The 19,539-nt window shown below is 45.6% G+C and overlaps 1 protein-coding gene and 1 pseudogene across 1 annotated transcript; both read left to right on the top strand.

Moving 5' to 3' along the window:
• Positions 1 to 1,098: 1,098 nt before the first annotated feature.
• DBX1 (developing brain homeobox 1) lies at positions 1,099 to 5,177 on the top strand. Its single transcript, XM_059158429.1, has 4 exons — positions 1,099 to 1,465; positions 2,104 to 2,205; positions 4,140 to 4,342; positions 4,821 to 5,177. The coding sequence occupies exons 1-4, from the start codon at positions 1,099 to 1,101 to the stop codon at positions 5,175 to 5,177; spliced, it is 1,029 nt and encodes a 342-aa protein (XP_059014412.1).
• Positions 5,178 to 7,888: 2,711 nt separating this feature from the next.
• On the top strand, positions 7,889 to 9,423 carry LOC131838564 (large ribosomal subunit protein uL30-like; annotated as a pseudogene).
• The last annotated feature ends 10,116 nt before the right edge of the window (positions 9,424 to 19,539 follow it).

Below are 19,539 nucleotides of genomic sequence, written 5' to 3'. Positions count from 1 at the left end.
ACCTGGCTTGAGGCTGCTTCCAGAAGGAGTAAGTCCTATGTGCAAGTGGAATACTGCCGCCTAGCCTTGGTCGTTTGCTGCTTTCTGATCCTTTACGAGGCCAGCAAGCTGTGAAGTGCTCCTCGGTGACACTTCTACAGAAATGTCGCTGAAAATCGTTTTAAGTTGCTGGGAGTTTGCAGAAAGAGACACGTTTTATCATTCAGGTATCTCCCAGCTCTCTCAAACTCCATTAGTTTCCCGACACAAAGGAAGCAAAGACCTCCCCCTCCATCCTTATGGACTCACATCCAATAACCCCAAAGCATTCATTCCAATCTCCCTGTGTTGTTAGAATGGCACCCCACAAACACTGATTTTACCCGCCCCTCACATCTGCTTTATGCCTCAGCTGGAGTAGTGTGTAGGGTTAGAGACTGAAGAAGCGAGTATATTTTCATGTTCACTGACTTGAAATTTTCCATTGCCCACCCCACAAGGGGAAGGGTTATTTTACTGATTGCCTGGAGATGAATTTCTATGAATATTTATTGATTTATTTTCCAGGCTCAGCAGGGGAGCTGCAAATAAATTTAGTGCGTTCTTTAAATAATTCCTTTTCTATGAGGCAAGATGTCATCTGAAACTTCTAAATAGGCATTTAATTAGCCCGGGTGTTGCTTGGGAACAAAAACTCCCGGCGAGAGCTTTGGGGGCGCACTGTATTGCAAAGAGGCGGTCGATATGCAGAATTGATGCGCGCCAGCCTTTGTTGCCGGCCCATTGTGCGGGCCATGCTTATGAAGACTAATCCAATCATAAATTGCACCCCTGCGCCAATCAGAGCGCCCAGAGCCTCCGGCGAATGAAGCTCGAGTGGAGAACTTTGTTGAACTTCATTGTCAGAGCTGTCACTTTTCAAAGCGCTTTAACGGGCGGGCCACTATAAAACCATCACCTCGACGGGGACCACGGAGGACTCGCAGACGCCCAAGTGGGATCATTACTTGGAGACGTTTGCCCAAGAGAGAGGGCACTGCGGGGGCGGGAGGGGCGGGAAGAGAGACTTTTACCTCCGGCCACTGGAAGAAGGCTTTTTCCGCCCGCCCCGCGCCTAACATGATGTTCCCAGGCCTCCTCGCACCCCCCGCGGGGTACCCCAGCCTCCTGCGCCCCACGCCCACCTTAACGCTGCCCCAGTCCCTGCAGTCGGCATTTTCTGGCCACTCCAGCTTCCTGGTGGAGGATCTGATTCGCATCAGCCGACCTCCGGCTTACCTGCCCCGCAGTTTACCCACCGCCAGCATGTCGCCCCCTAGGCAGGGGGTCCCCACGACTCTCACAGACACCGGGACCTCAGACCTGGGCTCCCCGAGTCCCGGCAGTCGACCAGACGGTTCACCTCAGACGGCCGCCTCACCTGCCAACGAGCCCACGTTTCTGAAGTTTGGGGTGAACGCCATCCTCTCCTCAGCGCCCAGAACAGGTAAGTGAGCGCAAAACGCACTGGTCAGGGTGCGAGTACTTCTGGCCTCGGTTTCCTGTATGCAGCAATTACCCACTCACACATCAACGCACAAACTTACGCAAGATCCCCGAAGCCTCACGTCGCGCACTGTGAGACTTAAGTCCAGCCAATTCCTGGGAAGAAAAGCTCCAGGTTCGCCCCACCCTCATAATGAACTTGAGCACCTGCAGTCGGAGAGAGCGTGCGCCCCTAGGCGTCTGTGTTTCTGCCCTCGAACTTCTGGAAGCCAGTTTTTAAAATCCCAGACAATATATTTACTAGTTTAGCTAGTATTCTGGACCTGCAATTCTTTTCTTCCTCTCCCCAATACTACATATCTCTCTAGTGCCCAGGATGAGACTGGGGACGGGCCGATTCTGAGGTGGCAGATCGCGTGGGGGCGGAGGGGGGGGGGTGCGGAGAGGGCGGAAGGATACTCACAGATGGCACAATGTTAGGGGAAGATTTCTTTTATTCTGTCAAAACACCGAGGAAAATGCCTTTGAAGCCAGCCGAAGGATTAATGATATCATGTATTTAATGTTCTGTACAATAATCAAGTACTTAATCAAATTCCCTGTCTCCCTCCTTTTCATTCTTCCTTTATTCTCTGCCAGAAACATCCCCCGCCTTGCTCCAGAGCGTTCCTCCCAAGACTTTCGCCTTTCCCTACTTCGAAGGTTCCTTCCAGCCTTTCATCAGATCTTCTTATTTCCCAGGTAGGTCTCATCCCCCTTCCCTGCCGTCCCCCATCGCTCCCTGCTCCGAAGCCATATTTCTCCGTCCACCCCTCGGGGTTATGCTCTGGTTCAGAGGTTGCGAGGCGTACAACATTCACGAATCCGTCGCGCCAATTTGATGCCCTATTTAGCACAAGCAGTGACTGCTTGACACTTTGCACCAATTCCCTGCTCTACAAATTAGCAGGAATTGTCATGGTCCCAATTTGAGGCGGTTCCCTTCCCGGCGAGGAGCTGTTGGCATCCCTTCACGCCGCCGTTTTCCCACAGAGTCAGTGCACTTGGCCACGATTCCCCACAAAGGTTTCAGCACCATGACCAATTGGTCAGCTCCTCGGGCAACCACACACAGATCGGCCCTCGCCCCTCCACGCCGCCGAGAGACACCTACCAGCCGGGGCTAATTTCTCTTTAAGACTCATTCAGGGCTTGGGGCTTTTCACAAGACCACATGGGGTGCCCTCTTGTGTGGGATGCCTGGGGTCGCCCAGGGGGAGGGGGACTAGATCCTCCCACAACCCCAACCTTCTATTTCCAACCTGATTTCCCAACCTCTTCTCAGACCCTTCCCCCACCGCCTTATCTTTTTAAAGACTTTGAGCTTGTAACATAAGAAGTCTGAGGGAAGCCTGCAATTGGGTCCCAGTCTAAAGGAGAAACACCTTAACACAGTTTATGGGAGGTTTTCATCCTGCAAACCTAGTAGTGACTCAAACTATAGCTCAAAACTCTGAAACCAGTGGAGACTCAGTGGAGACAGAGGAGAGCCTATAAAGAGAAGAGAGACTGGGCATGGACGGTGGGGGATGGGTAAAACCACGACAACACTCCCAAATATCAGCGAAAGAAACATGCAATTGATTTTTAAAAGGGGGAGAGAGAATTCACCAACAGCCCCCCCACCACTATTCACGCTGCTGCTGATAATGGAATTTGCTCCCTTTCTCCCTCATCTCAATGCTCTAACAAAAACAACCCGGGCTTTATAAATAGCTTTTCATGTCCATTTAATGAAAATGATTCCGGGAAGAGAAGCCTCTGCCATCAGTATTCTCCCAATGGTCTTGGCCTGCAGTTGTGTTTAGTTTGAAAGTGTAAATCTCTTTTGTCCCAGTAATATATGGCTTTCGCTGCTTGTCCTCAGTCTTTTTCTGTTAGTTCATTACTACACAATTACCATTCACGCTTCATTAGAGTCTCTGTTTCTTTTTGGGTTTTTTTTTTCCCTCCCTTAAAGCAAAACTCTCCCCCTTTTTATCATGCCAATACCCATTGGGGAGCGGTCAATGTGCTAATTAGCTGCCACTTTTCATGTATTCGGGCCGAATTCTTTACGTTTGTGGGGGAGGGGAGGAAAGATTAATATGAAAAAGATGAATGCTGATTGGATTTTTCAAAAAAAAAAAAATCCAAAGCGGATTTTCTTCTGTCAAATCGGTAAAGTACCTCCTTTTCATCTAAAGAATACAAAAGCCACCAAGGTGAAAAAAAGCTTAAGGGGGAAACCCAGTGGCATCCTCTGTATATTTTATCTTTATTTTTGTAATTTATGTTTTTCTGTTGTTAGTTTAGCTGATACACGTAGGTTTGCCCCCTTGAGACTGTTCCCCTGAGACCGTTGAATGTAAAAATGAAACAGGCTATTGTAGGGGCTGTTTTCTGTGTTTCCGTGGTTTTACCTAATCCGGGTTTGCTTGGTTGAAAGGGAAAGTTATTTGGGCGGAAAGCGCCTTTCACTCTCGCAGGTTTGTAGGTTCCTGCCCTATTCTCCAAGAGGAGAAAAGGGGGAGCTTTAAAGAGATGAAGGGATCAGAGAGAAGAACCGAGGGAGGCCCCTAGAGAGGGGTAGACGCTACTGCCCCGGCGGGACGCCGCCCACTCACTCGCAACCCCTCACTCCCACCCCTCCGCAGCGTCCTCAAGCGTTGTGCCCATCCCGGGGACCTTCTCCTGGCCGCTTGCGGCCCGCGGCAAGCCTCGCCGGGGCATGCTGCGCCGAGCCGTGTTCTCCGACGTGCAGCGCAAGGCGCTGGAGAAGATGTTCCAGAAGCAGAAGTACATCAGCAAGCCCGACCGCAAGAAGCTGGCGGCCAAGTTGGGCTTGAAAGACTCACAAGTGAGAGCGGTCTCCTCCCAGCCCCCAGCCCCCAGGCTTCACCCCTCCCCCAGGCATGGTACAACTGGGAGGGTTCTCTGAGACCAGTTCGGTCCCATTGTTCGGATGGGGAAAGTAAGGTGCACCCACCAGCTTCCTTGAGGCTCGTCGGGACAGCCCGCTTCTCTCCCGGTCTCTTCACTCCACGCCCGGCTCAGCACCCCCCACCCCTCGCGGACATCAGGGTCAGAGGTCAGAGGATGGGGTTAGAGCAGCGAGGACCTGAAGAGGGAGTGAGGGTAGGGTGAGTGCCTTGAGCCTTCTGAACCCACGTCAGGGCGTGGGCAGCAGGCAAGGAGAGGAAAGACAGAGCCTCCTACATTCCCAGGCCGTCCTGCCGGCGCCCACCCCCCAGCCCTGGGCCTTGGTGTGAAGGGCCTGCGCTAACCTCTGCTTGTCCCTCTCCCCGACCCCCCCACCCCCATCCCCCGCGCCCCAGGTGAAAATCTGGTTCCAGAACCGACGCATGAAGTGGCGGAACTCCAAGGAGCGCGAGCTCCTGTCTAGCGGGGGCTGCCGAGAGCAGACCCTTCCCACCAAACTCAATCCGCACCCAGACCTCAGTGACGTTGGCCAGAAGGGCCCGGGGGACGACGAAGAGGAAGACGAGGGCCGGGGCAGCCCCCGCCACCGCCTAGTCTATCACGCATCCCCCGACCCTCGGCACCTGCGGGACCCGCGGCTGGAAGGGCCGCTGCCCGCCTCGCCCGCGCACTCGAGCAGCCCCGGCAAGCCTTCGGACTTCTCCGATTCCGAGGAGGATGAGGATGAAGAGGAAGAGATCACCGTGTCTTAGAAGCCCTCCCCGAGGCCTGGGTACTGTTTAGAAGTGCTTTGAAATTGAAGAGGCGGGATTCCGTCTGCGTGTCCGCTTAGTTCCGGTTGCCCAGACGCTGTGGCTCCCCTTTGCAGAACCATCACCTCGTCAGGGGCGCCCCAGCCCCTTCCATTGCCCAAAATGGCGCCCCCCCCCACTACCTCCCAACAGCTCTTTCCACGAAGTGAAACTTGAGTCTTGGTCCCAGCCTTAACTTTTCCACCAGAGCTCCTATCTTGCTTATTGCAAGCTATTTTAAACACAGTGGGGGTGTTCACACCAATAGCCTGGGTTTAGCAGTGAGCCAGGCTCTGCAGGTCTTTAGCAAAACTCTTAATGGCAAAGGAAAAGAAGTTAGGAGTCACAACATCCCAGGCATATGACTCCAAGACCTCTGACTTCCTAGATGCCTCCACCTCCCTATCTTAGGTTGGAGGGTCACCTACCCAGCCAAATCTGTACACACACGCTCACAGACTCCTTCCGGTCTAAGGCACAGCATAAATAACGAGTCTTTTCTGTCATATCCCCAATGCTCTCTGGGCAAAGAAGTGAGTTGTTGAGGGAAAAGTCCATCTCTATTTCTGTATGCATGTTTTAAAGCTTTTTCTTTAAAATTTCCGTATCCACAGTATATGCACCAAGCACTCTACCTTGTGCCCTTTTATTATTTCTGGGGAGATTTCACTGACCTGAAAGGCTCTTGAGCACTGGGCATGATGTGAGCAGAGAGAGAACCCTCAAGCCTCTTTGATTTTGATTTTTTTTTTTTTTACTGAACTTTGCTGTCTTTGCACAGCTTTTATGAACTGTACACTATTTTGTACACATGTGCTGTATGGATATTTTATACCAATGTTATTGTGAATGACTATAAAGGACTGATTAGACTTTCTTTTTTTTTGCAATGGCCTTTAAACTTTAAAAATGTAGCTGTTTAATTGCATAACTTATAAAGAAATACTTATTTTGTATTTTTACCTTGTACAGATTTTTATATATGTATATATGTACCAAATGAACAAATGCCAAATAAAAAGTAGAATGGACACAGTGATCAAGTGATCTCATTAATTTATAGAGTGTCTTAGCTGAAAGGGTTGGAGCTTCTAGTCCCCATGCTACTGGAATTTATAGAAGGTAAGCTGATATCCAAGAAGGGATGGCACATATCTAAGGCACCCCCCAGCTGCTTAGTGGCCAAGCTAGAACTAGAACCCATCTCTAACTCTCGGGCCAGTGCCTTTTCTCCTTGCCTGTACCATAAATAACTATAATTGCTATGGTGACAAGTAAAGTAGTTCCAGTAACATGGTACCAACAACTTGAGTCTGCGGTAATCCTTCTCCTCTTTTCTAAGGACTGAAATGATGCACTAAAAGAACTCAGTGAAAGGCAGTTCAATCTTATACTGCTTTCCCTTTCCCTCCTTGAAGGTTTTATAATTCCTGGTCCCCAGGGAAGCTCAAAGTTGCTCCTGACTTTTGTGTATGAACTGATTTTCTTAGGAATGTCATCTGTAGCCATGACTTGGGAGCCCACACACAGACTCTGGATTGCCCAAGTGAAAATAAATTTCTTTAAAGACAAGCTTTCAACAGAAACAATGAATTTAGCCAGCAACTTAGGGATAAAGAATGTCAGGTAGAATGCTGGCCAGGTTTCTGTATGCTTTAAGAGTTTGGTCTCTTAGCCACAGAGACCTGCATTTCTTTATTATCCGAACCCATGCCCCAACAGTGAGGGTGGGAAGAAGTTGCTCAGCTTAAATTTCAGTAGTTTGTATCATATTTAAAGTTTGACTTTTGCTATTCTCAGTGTGATTCTCTTTCTAAAAAAACGAAAGGCCTCTCTCCAGATAAGATTCTGATATCCTCCCCTGTTGGGCCTGTCTCTGACACGGGTGATCACTATTTTCGTTATTGTTTAGACATGATCCTGGGAACTCGGAAAAAAAAAAAAAAATCTTCATTGTCATAATTGTCTTCATCTGCGAAACCCTCCACATTTCCTCCTCAACACATATGAAAGTACCTAGCACAACATTCTGTACATGGTAGGCGTACAAAATTTAGACAAGAAACTCTTTGCTCTGAGTGATTCAGGCGGTTTTTTCCTTCCCCCACTGCTGCTGCCTGGACATCCAGCGATGAGATCCTGAGCAGAAGCAGCTTGCTTTTCCCTCCCTGCTGGCCCAAGCCCACATTTCTTACTTACAGTCAAGGACTATTTTCAGGCATGGGGATGGATTCGTGTCTACCCTTGGAGTCAAAGTCCTTCCGAGGCATGTTCATGTTCATTGCAGCATTGTTCACAATAACCGAGAGGTCGTCCCATTCACATCATTCACGTTCTTCACAATAGCTTCTGCAATCCAAATGTCCATCGATGGATGAATGAATACAGAAAATGTGGCATCTACACACAATAGATTATTATTCAGCTTTACGGAAAGAAATCTTGTCACATGCTCAACATGAATGAGCCTTGAGGACATTATGCTACATGAAATAAGCTAACAAGAAAAAGACAAGTACTATATGATGCCACTTATATTAGGTATCTAACACAAGCAAATTAATAGAAACAGAAAGTAGAATTGTGGTTGCCAAGGCCTGTGATAAGGGGGAATAGAGTTGTGCCATGCGCACAGAGTTTCAGCCTCACAACATGAAAAAGTCCTAGAGAATATGGCTAACATTGCTGAATGGCAAGTGACTAAGATATAAGATTTTATGTGTGTTTTTAAAATCTCAATTAAAATTATTTTTAATGTAAATAAATTGGAAAAATAACCTAGGGGCGCCTGGGTGGCTCAGTGGGTTGGGCCGCTGCCTTCAGCTCGGGTCATGATCTCAGGGTCCTGGGATCGAGTCCCACATCGGGCTCTGTGCTCAGCAGGGAGCCTGCTTCCTCCTCCTCTCTCTCTCTCTGCCTGCCTCTCTGCCTACTTGTGATCTCTCTCTGTCGAATAAATAAATAAAATCTTTTAAAAAAAAATAACCTAGAACAGTTAAAATCCAGCAATGGTCAAAATTACAGCCAAATGAAAAAAAGTTGTGGTAAGCAATATTATAATACAATGTAGACTTCAAAGCAGGAAGCATTCTATGACAAAGTTTTTCTAAATTAAGAAAAGTTACTGGGACACTTGGTTGGTGCAGTCAGTACAGCATGCAACTCTTGATCTCTGGGTTGTGAGTTTGAGCCCCACATTGGGGGTAGAGTTTGTGTGAGTGAAAAAGAGAGAGATACCTTTTTCTTTTCCAGGTGGCATCAGGGAGAGTGCAGGAGAGAAGAAAAAGAAGGTTCCTACTGTGCCAGAAACCCTTTAAAAACTGCAAAAGAATTTCATGGAGTTGAAGATCAAGCATTTGAAAAGGAAGTTGGCCCTAAAGATGCTTTGAAAGGCAAGGAGGGAGACTATCTATGAAAAAGCTAAGCACTGGGACACCTGGGTGGCTCAGTCGGGTTAGCATCTGCCTTCTGCTGGGGTCATGGTCCCCAGGTCCTGGGATCAACCCCCCCTCAGACTCCCTGCTCAGTGGGGAATCTGCCTCTCCCTCTCCCTGTGCTCTTCCCCCTGCTCATGCTCTCTCAGGCTCTCTCTCTGTCGAATAAACAAATAAAATCTTAAAAAAAGAAAAGAAAAGAAAAAGCTAAGCACTACCACAAGGAATCTAGGCAAACACTCAGAACTGAGATTTGAATGGGTCGGATGGCACAAAAAGATGGCGACTGCCGCGTACCTGCGCAACCCAAACTGGCATTTATCATCGGGTCCAAGCCAAGAGGTTTAAAAGGTGTTGAAGCTTCTTCCCCTTTGCCAGATCATCAATGGCCCTTTGTTAGGCTCACCAAGGCTTCAGTTAACATGCTAAGGATTGTGAGCCATATAGAGCAGGAGGGGATGCAGCCCTGAAGTCAGAGCATGAATTGATCCCCATGCATGGTTACAGCAAAATCAACAAGAAGAGAATGGTCCTGACAGAGAACACATTGATTGCTCCGTCTCTTGGTAAACACGGCATCATCTGCACAGAGGATGGGATTCATGAGATCTATACTGTTGGGAAAAGTGTTAAAGAGGCAAACAGCCTCTTATGGCCCTTCAGGTGCTTCTCCACAAGGGGGAATGAAGAAAAACATCACCCATCTTGAGGAAGGAGGAGATGCTGGCAAAGGGGAAGACCAGATGAATAGACTTATTAGAAGGGTGAGCTAAGGTACCCACCATGATTATTTTTGTAGTTGGGTCATTTAGTAAACAACTATTTTCAAATTGGGGCAAAAAAGAAAAGAAAAAAGATAGAGGGAAAAAAGAGAAAGAGGGAGATAGAATAGAAAAAAAAGAAAAAGAGAGAGAGAAGTTAAGAAAACCCAGAAAAGAGTATACTCTGTAGATTTTTTTTTTTTTTAACCTGTACACTACTGCCCGGTAATCACAGAGCTTTACATCTTGAGAACGATGCGTGTCACATTTTGGCTCATTTTCATGTCTCTTTTAGCTAAGAGTGTCACAGATGTGATGACCATGTTCTTTTTGCCCAGTTTCCTTAGTGGTGTGCGTAGTCGCTAACGCATACTGGGTGTCTGATATGTGTTGAGTGAATAAATAAATTAAAAGGAGAGACAGAGACACTCCAGAGTCTAGACCATAAGCCTGGAAGTTAATGACCTTTCAATGAGTTGAAGGATAACTTAGGTCAAAAATGAAGAAAAAGAGACTAAGTAAACTGACCAAATATGTTTTTCCAAGTCAACCCAATTACCTTAGCCCAAAAGACCAAAATAGTTGTTATCTATCAGCTGAAGAATAAGAAATGCTAAAATGTGTAGCAGGCAGGTATTCTGCTGGGTGCATTCTGCTAGGTGGGGATCTAAACAAAACGTAGATCGTAACCCAGGGATCTGTTGTGTAGTGTTGCTAACCACCTGTTGGTTCATGGAACGCACTTTAAGTAGCAAAGACTCCGGTGAGTTTAATCCTCACAGTAACCCATCTAAGGTAGATACTGTTATCTCCACATGCAGATGCTGGCACTGAGGCTGAGAGTCTGGGTGATTTCCCATGGTTTCCTGAGCTGGAATTCAAATTCAGGTTCATCTTACTCTACTGCACCTTCCTCCTCCCTTCACTAAACTGGTTAAAAACTCACTTAACCAAACCCTAATCAATAAGAACTCTCCAACAGAGCTTTATGCTTTTTAATCTTCTGGAGTTCTTTAAAACCATTATAATGCTCCTAAGTCTTCCACTCCACCACCAGCCCTCCTCTCTGTGGCCTAAACCAGTGATCCTCCAACTGGGTGTTAAAACCACTCTGCAAGGGCACCTGGGTACCTCAGTCATTACGTGTCTGCCTTCGGCTCAGGTCATGATCCCAGGGTACTGCACAAACCTCTTTACCTGGTCTTCCCCATTGCCAGCCCCACATTGAGCTCCCTACTCCGCAGGAAGCCTGCTTTTCCCTCTCCCACTACCCCCGCTTATGTTGCTTCTTTCACTGTATCTCTCTCTGTCAAATAAATAAATAAAATCTTTTAAAATAAATAAAACCCTTTTACACTCTGAAATAGCTAAAAGATTTTTAGTAACTATGGGTTTTATCTGCCAATATTTTCTATATAAGAGATTGAGACTGAGAAAAATATTTATTCATCACTTTGTCTTAGAACAATTTCAGCAAATGGTAATGTAAATGCCATGTTTGGGAAAATTAAGCATATATTACAAAACAAAACAAAAAAAAACCCAGTACCATTGTTTTACATCTTTGCAAATCTCTTTAATGGTTGGTTGAAGAGAAGACAGCTGGATTCTCTTATCTATTTCTTTAGTCTGTTGTGCTATGAAGAAAATTTGTCTTCATATAGATATGCAGCTGGAAAGGGAGGAGTATTTGTATAGATTTCTTAGATAATTGTGGCTATTCTTTGATACAACAACGAAACTTGACAAGTGGTAGTTTTTTTTTAAAAGGTTAGTTGCAATTTGAAATCTAAAATTCCATCAAAGAACTTTCCAGCTCTGACACATTAAAATCTATTGGTCTGTCTTGCATTTTGAACAGATATTTTTACCCATGTATGATTTCATAACATCACACATTGGCCATTTGGAAAATAATGGTTCGCTGAGTCATGCAGATATTCTATATGTTGTCCCTTTCATGAATTATCAAATAATATATTTTTTCACATTACCAACCCTCTCATCATAAAAGCCTTTTAGTATTGAGAAGCTGTCAAGTTCATGGTAGTAGATATAAGTTTTTTTAAAAGCTCAAATTTTATTATTGAGACAACAGTGTTTTTGTTTTGTTTTTGTTTCAAATGAAAGCCTCACTTCATCTTTGGGAAAATATCTAGGAGATGCTGTTGTTTCTCAGTCATTCATTCAAGTACAAACGGGGTTCTCTGATGTGGCTAGCTCAAACAATTGTACGAGTGCTAGTCCTTGAAAAAAGCACACAGGCATGCTTTAGGTATAGTTCTCATTTCATCCTGTATAATATTAAATGATCATATATTTTATACCTAAGTATAGGTTGGAATTTAATGACAATAATTTTTCCTGCCCCATCACTTATTCTTTTTTTTAAAAGATTTTATTTATTTGAGAGAAAGAGAAAGTAAGAATGAGAGCGCACAAGCAAGGGGGAGGGTCAAAGGAAGAAGCAGGCTCCCCGCTGACCAAGGAGCCTGATGCGGGACTTAATCCCAGGACCTGGGATCATGACATGAGCCAAAGGCAGAGGCTCAACAAACTGAGCCACACAGGTGCTCTTATCTTAGGATATTCTCAGAAGCACAGAATCTGTAAGAACATACTCCCTTAGCCATCAGAAGGAGACATCATGGCACATGTAACCTCTGGAAAGTCCCAGCACCCAGTTATGGGAGGGTTTTGGAGACTCCCAAGGTTCCCCAGATCACACTTTGAGAACCACTTACTTAAACATATGAAGAGCTTCGGGAGAGTAGAGATGGCAGAAAACTATATCAGGCCAAGTTCCTACTGCCCCATGTAAAAGCTTATCTATGACCATACCTAGGCTTTCCACACATCCTCCTTTGTCAGCTCTCTTTCCTGAAGGAACCTCTTCTCCATCTGTATTCAGCCCCTCTTTCTCACTGGCACCTTCTGTATGTGCATTTAAAGATTTATTTATTTATTTGAGAGAGAGAGAGAGGAAGGTTGTGAGTGAGAGGAAGGGCAGGGGTGAGGGAGAGAGAAACCCAAGCAGACTCCCTGCTGGGCAGGGAGCCCACATGGGGGTGGGGGGTACAAATCTCAGAACACTGAGATTGTGACCTGAGCCAAAACCAAGAGTCAGATTTTTTTTTAAAGATTTTATTTATTTATTTGACAGAGAGAGATCACAAGTAGGCAGAGAGGCAGGCAGAGAGAGAGGAGGAAGCAGGCTCCCTGCTGAGCAGAGAGCCCGATGTGGGGCTCGATCCCAGGGCCCTGAGATCATGACCTGAGCCGAAGGCAGCGGCTTAACCCACTGAGCCACCCAGGCGCCCCAAGAGTCAGATGTTTAAATGACTGCACCACCCAGGTTCCCCTTTATGAGAATGTAGGCATGATCACGTCTATCCCTTCCCCCAAACATACCCTAAAATATCTTTCCCTGTTTTCCTCTCACTTCTGCCGGATGTCTCTCAGCTTCTGGAGCTAACTGAGCCTCATTCTGGGATTCTTTACCCTCTGCATTTCCCTTACCTTTTTTTTTTTTTTTCTTGGTCAAGATTTTATTTATTTATTTGGTAGAGAGAGAGAGTATAAAAAGGGGGAGCCGCAGGCAGAAGGAGAAGCAGGCTCTCCACTGAGCAGGAGCTGGATGCGGGGCTTGATCCCAGGACGCTGGGATCATGACCTGAGTTGAAAGCAGATGCCTAACCCACTGAGCCACCCAGGCATCCCTCCCTTGACTGTCGATGTTCCTCCAAGATTCTATCCTTAGCCCTGTCCTCCTTCTTATACAAGCTTCTTCCTCTCTGGTTCCAGCTAGCTTCTGTATGATGACAAGTCCCAATCTCAAAGATCTCTCTCCTCAGCTCCAGACCTAGACAGTCAACAGGGTTTGGAGATTTGGCCTTCCCAAGAACTTGTTTAATTCCATTAGGCCAGGACTAAGTGCTGTGTCTTCTAGTTCCAACACTCCACTCAAACAAAGTGAAGTAAAACAAAATAGTCTTGCCCCTAACTCCATGAATGCCTTCATTTCTCTTGCTCAAAAAAAGTGCTCAAAACCCAAGTGCTGTTCCTGATACTTCCTTCTCTTGTCCACTCCATACACGGAATCAGCCTGTCCCTTATTAAATCCTTAATCGACTTTCTATTCGTCTTTTTATTCTTAATGCTACTATCTAAAAGAAAAGCTATTTTATTATTATTTTTATTTTTATGTGCTAGATGAAGGTTGGCATTTTGGATATATCATCTTCAATCTACACTATGAATTTTTCTTCTTTTTTTTTTTTTTTAGTATTTAAAAAAATTTTTTTAAACATATAAGGTATTATTAGCCCCAGGGGTACATGTCTGTGAATCACCAGGTTTACAGACTTCACAGCACTCACCATAACACATACCCTCCCCAATGTCTATAACCCCACCACTCTCTCCCTACCCCCCTCCCTCCGGCAACCCTCAGTTTGTTTTGTGAGATTAAGAGTCTCTTATGGTTTGTCTCCCTCCTGATCCCATTTTGTTTCATTTATTCTTTTCCTACCCCCCAAGCTCCCCACATTGCATCTCCACTTCCTCATTCAGGGAGATAGATCATATGATAGTTATCTTTCTTTAATTGACTCATTTTGCTCAGCATAATACCCTCTAGTTCCATCCATGATGTTGCAAATGGCAAGATTTGGGGGTTTTTTCATGGCTGCATAGTATCCCATTGTAGATATATACCACATCTCCTTTATCCATTCATCTGTCGATGGACATCTAGGTTCTTTCCATAGTTCAGCTATTGTGGTCATTGCTACTATAAACATTCAGGTGCATGTGCCCCTCTGGATCACTACATTTGTGTCTTTAGGGTAAACACCCAGTATACACTATGACTTCTTAATCCCATTTTACAGATAAGGAAATAGGCTCACAGATCTTCCCGATTATCCCCTTTTCCCAGCACTGAGAGCATCAGGGAAAGCTTCTTGGAGAAATCTGACCAGAGCTTTGAGGGAAGGTGTGTTTTTTAATGGGATAGGAAGAGAAAACCATATACCATACTGGTTCAAGAAAGAGTTACAAGAAAGAGCAGAAGGAGGAATGTTTCTGGAATGTGTTTGTGAACATTGATGTTATAAGGAGATATTTCTACTTAGAGGCAATGAGTTAAATCAAGCAGCCACTAGCAAAACATTTTCAAAATGCCTCTCTTTCCTTTCTTAATATAAAAGACTAACAACAATGGCTACTAAATCCCAGTGTGCTGGGTAGACCGCTAACGCCCTCATCTATTTTGCATGTGACCTTTGCTACAACCCAGCTTTGGAGTCACAATACCTGCATGTGACAGAATGGGAAACTGAGGCCGAGTCACTTTCCCCCCATCTATCCAGATTCAGAAATGCAAGCACATTCTCTTTTCACTAAAGAGGCAGAGGCACCATAGACCCCAAATCTCCACCCCGTCCCCCACCCAACTAACTACCAACTCCAGCCTCTACCAGGGGCCCTTTTGGTAAATATTTACTCCCTTTCCTTTAAAAAGTGTCTTTAGCTAGAGCCTCACCGTGCAAATTTGGACAGTATTAACTAACCGTGGACATGGTTTTCACGTCAAAGACCGACCCACGTCAGTGAGTTTTACATTCTTCAGGAAGAAAAATGTGTCCCTGATTTTAAGTTGATGGCTTAACTTTAAAAGGAAAAAGAAAAAAGAAAGAAAGACTTCTTGGTGCTGGTGCAGAGACAAGCCCAATTAAATGCAGCTTGGAATCCCAGATGGGCTCCTGTACCAGGAAAAGGACATTAGGTAAAAACCAAGGCAATCGGAATAAAGCATTGACTTTAGTTAATAATAATGTATCAATATTGGTTTATGAATTGGGACAAAAGTACCATGGAAAGGCAAGGTGTCAACATTAGGGAGAGGAGTGCCCAGGCTAGGGGACTCTCTGTACTATTTGTGTAGCTTTTTCTGTAAATCTAAAATAATCCTCAAATCTTACTCTAATTTAAAAAAAAAATCCAAATCTGTAGGCATAGATGTGTTGGTAAGGAGAAAACATGACCACATTCTGTATAGTTTAAACGGCAAAAATACTGTCTGAACACGGTGCTTATGAAAAGGGAAAGTGGAGTTTCAATTCATTGTTCAGTATCCAGAGCAACAAAAGTGTGCACTCCACCCCTGCCCGAACTCCGTGGGGCTGATGATTCTATTATTTAACCCACTCGTCCTTACTCCCCCCTCAACACCTCCCACCCCCAGGATAATGCCTCCTGGAATTCTTTTTGGCACAAACATCTTGTTTCAGTACCGTGTTTAGACTAGGATGGAAAGGGGATTATTTACACTACACAGGCAACCCAACGTGAAAGGATGAGCCACCCCTTACACTTTACTCAACTTTTCTGTAAATACCACACCCCAGCAGTCACTCACCGACTAAGCAAAGCAGTTCAAGGGGTGAGACAGCTGAGTCTTTGTCATTCTTAGCAAAAAGTTTCATGTCGGCTAACAGCATTCTCAAGTCAGAAGGACTTCTTTTCACTGGGATAGATGATTCAGTAGGGCCAACGTTTGTCTTCCAAGAAAACTCGCCTTTTCGAGCTGTAGCAATGAGGGGAAATGACCAGGAATAAACAATCATCATTGACAAGGCCTTGGACAGACTGATTTACAGAGGCCTGTTTTATGCACAAGTATTTGAGAAAGTCGGTTCTCAAACAAAGTCCTAAGTTTTCCTTGTCCCAATAATTAAAACCCCTCACCTCAGTTCAAAGCTTTAGAATCTCACCTCACATCATCTCATCTGACTTTTACAACAATCCTATGAGATACCCAGAGCAGGGTTCATTTTCCAATGGTTGACTGATGTCCCCAAGTTGGCATAGCCTGTAAATACAAGGGTGGTACGTGAACCAAGGTTTCTGAACCATCAGGACCCTTTCCTTTCACAGGTATTTATTTATTGTGTGCCTCCTCCGTGTCTAGATCTCTGGTTGTTCCTGAGGATAGAGCCGTACCTGAAATAAACACAGATCTTGGTCTCAGAGAGCTTTCAGCCCCGCAGAAGAGCAAGAGAATAACCAAGTCAGTGAACAGATGCATGTGTCATTACAGATTGTGATAAAGACCATCGGAGAAATAGGGGGAAAGCTAACCAGACAAAAGTCTCTTTAGGAAGGTGACATTTTGGCAGAGACCTGAAGGAACCACTGAGGAAAGAATGATCCAGACTTCTTGGGACAGAGGTTGTAAAGGGCATGACAGAGGTGGAAAATGCTTGCAAGGAACTCAGAAGCAGGACGTGGGTAAAGAGAAGAAGAGCATGAACCAGAACGGAGTTGGGGAGATGGGCAAAGAGGGAATCCCTCAGACCTCTAGGGGTTCCGTAAGGGGCTTAAATTTCATTCTACTCACATCAGGAAAGTACAGAAGGGGTTTAAATATGGATTGACGTGACTAGATGTGGGTTTCTAAACATTGTCCTGAACACTAGGTGAAGAATGGATTGAAGACTGATCTCGTTCTGTCTGTAGGCAAGAGTGGAAGCAGAATGATCAATTCGCATTAGCTGGGGTTATGGTGGCCTGGACCAGGGGGGTGCAGGGAGGGTGGAGAGAGGTTGACAGCTAAAAGGAGAATCAACAGATTGTAGGAGTGGATTAAATGAGGAGCGGGGAGCTGGAGGAATGCTTTGTTCAGTAAAAAACCCAGCCACAGACCATACATGGATTCATTTATGAAAAAGAGAAGAACACATTTGTTAATAAAGATTCTAAAGGGTGTATCACCTGAGTTGGTAATTTGGGTATAAGAGAGAGAAAATCTCAAAGACCACAGTTTACAGAAATATCCGTATTTCTCTTCCATGTACAAGTATGGCACTGGAATCGTGGCTCCAAGCTCATCAGTATCTCAGGCCTTCTGGATCTTTTGGTTTTCCTAATACCCAGTTCCCACTCTGGGGTCTGTGACATTGTGATTTATAATATAAGAAATACGCATTTGGTTTCTGGTGCAGAACTCCTAAAATCCTTGGAATTTCCTAAGTGATTAGGATAGTAAAGGCCATCACCATAAGGTGACTTTTGTTTTGTTTTGTTTGGTTGGTTTTTAAAGATTTTATTTTTATTTATTTGACAGAGAGAGAGAGATCACAAGTAGGCAGAGAGGCAGGCAGACAGGGAAGGGGAAGCAGGTTCCCTGCTGAGCAGAGAGCCCAATGTGGGGCTCGATCCCAGGACCCTGAGATCATGACCTGAGCCGAAGGCAGAGGTTCAACCCACTGAGCCACCCAGGTGCCCCAGTGAGGTGACTTTTGGAGAGCACCTAAGGATGGGGGCTGGTTGCCCAGGGAGCCCATGATGTGCTTAGAGGTTTGGAACTTTCAGTCCCACCCCCACCTCTGGGGAGGGGTGGGAGGTCAGAGAGTGAGTTCAATTTCCAATGATGTAATCTGTTGTGTTTATATAATGAAGCCTCCATAAACCCCCAGAAGGATGGGGTTTGGAGAGTTCCTGGGATGGTGATTCGGAGGGAGAGGTGAACTCACAGAGAGCACCCCACATGTACCTCTTCCACCTGGCTGTTCCTGAGTTATATCCTTTGATAATGCACCGGAAATATAGTAAGTAGACTGGTCTCCTGAGTTCTGTGAGCCATTCTAACAAATTAATGGAACCCAGGGAGGAGGGGGCTGTGGGAGCCTCCAACTTAGATCCAGTCGATCAGATGCACATGTAACAGCCTGGACCTGTGGTTGTTATCTAAAATAGGCGTGGTCTCATGGGACTGAGCCCTTTACCTGTGGGATCTGGGGCTATCTCCAGGTAGACAGTATCAGAATCGAGCTGAATCATAGGACACCCAGCTACTGTCACAGATTGCTTGGTGTGGGGAAAATCCCCCCTCTTAGAGGGTCCCAGGTGGCTGCTCTGACTCTGGCCATCAGACAGCAGAAGGGAGGGGTGCTTGGGTCGCTCAGGTGACCAACTTCGGATTTTGGCTCAGGTCATGATCTCATGGGTGGTGGGACTGAGCCCTGTGTGGGGCTTCGCACCCAGTGTGGAGTCTGCTCGGGATTCTCTCTTCCCTCTCCCTCGGCCCCCTCCCTGCTCTCAAATGCATGTGCTCTCTCTAAAATCTCTAAAATAAATAAATAAACAAATTGTTTTTTTAAAAAAAAAAAGTTGAAGGGAGGAAAGAGAAGGAGAAGGACATGTCCTTTTCCTCAAAGAAGAGTCCGTGCCATTGCACCCACCAATTCCCCTTCTCTACCATGAGCCAGAGCTCAGTCACAGAGCTGCAAGGGAGGGAAGCGTAATCTAACTTCTGGGTCGTTCTAGGACAGAAGATGAAGGGGGGAGTCGACACTGGGGGCAACTCTCATTCTGTGCTGCCCAGAGCTGCTGTCTGCAGTGTCTCTTTTCCAGGAAGCAGGTGGTGGGTGGCGATGGACAGACATTTCGTGTTTCCCCTTATGGTTAGGTCTTGCTTCTTTTGTCTACTTGGGGAATGCATTCATGTACTATTTGTGTCCCGCCCCTTTTTTTAAACTAAAGAAGGGCTGAAGAAGAAGAAGGAGCTTGTGCCAACACCAGTAAAGGAGTTGGAAAGGAGACAGCCCTAGAGGTGGGAGGAAAAATACATTGTCAGGGAGGCAATGAGTAGAGCTGTTTCAAGAAGTAGGGGCGTGCCCACACTCCTGAAATTTCTAAAACAGCAAGAAAGATGAGAACAGAAACTGCTTGAGTAGATAGAAATCATCGGCAACCCTGAGAGGACCAGTTTTGCTTGACACATGGGTGTGTAAGCCAGATGGAAGTGATTTGAATTAACAGGTGCCCCCAGAAACAGCCACATGTACACGAAACCTTGCTGTTCAATAGAAAACACGTTTCAGCTCAACGGAGAGAAGACGTGTACTTCGGTAAAGCATGTTGGGACGACTGGTTCTCCAAAATTCTGCAAATTTCTGACCCTTTGCATTCTATGCAGAAGTTCATTCCCAGAGAATTGAAAACCTAAACACCTAAATGTGAAATGCAAAATTTTCAAATAATTAGAAAAATACATCTATGGTAGATGAACAAAGATTTAGTACAAGTCTAAGACCCCAGACAGGATATATACCCAATTCTTGC

This window comes from Mustela lutreola, chromosome 1 (assembly GCF_030435805.1).
Source record: "Mustela lutreola isolate mMusLut2 chromosome 1, mMusLut2.pri, whole genome shotgun sequence".
Lineage (NCBI taxonomy): Eukaryota > Metazoa > Chordata > Mammalia > Carnivora > Mustelidae > Mustela > Mustela lutreola.
This window is presented reverse-complemented; position numbering and strand designations above follow the sequence as displayed.

Coding starts and splice junctions, on each gene's coding strand:
- DBX1 (XM_059158429.1), top strand. CDS start 1,099: ATGATGTTCCCAGGCCTCCTCGCACCCCCCGCGGGGTACCCCAGCCTC. Junction 2,206..4,139: donor CAGATCTTCTTATTTCCCAG/GTAGGTCTCATC, acceptor ACCCCTCCGCAG/CGTCCTCAAGCGTTGTGCCC. Junction 4,343..4,820: donor TGGGCTTGAAAGACTCACAA/GTGAGAGCGGTC, acceptor CCCGCGCCCCAG/GTGAAAATCTGGTTCCAGAA.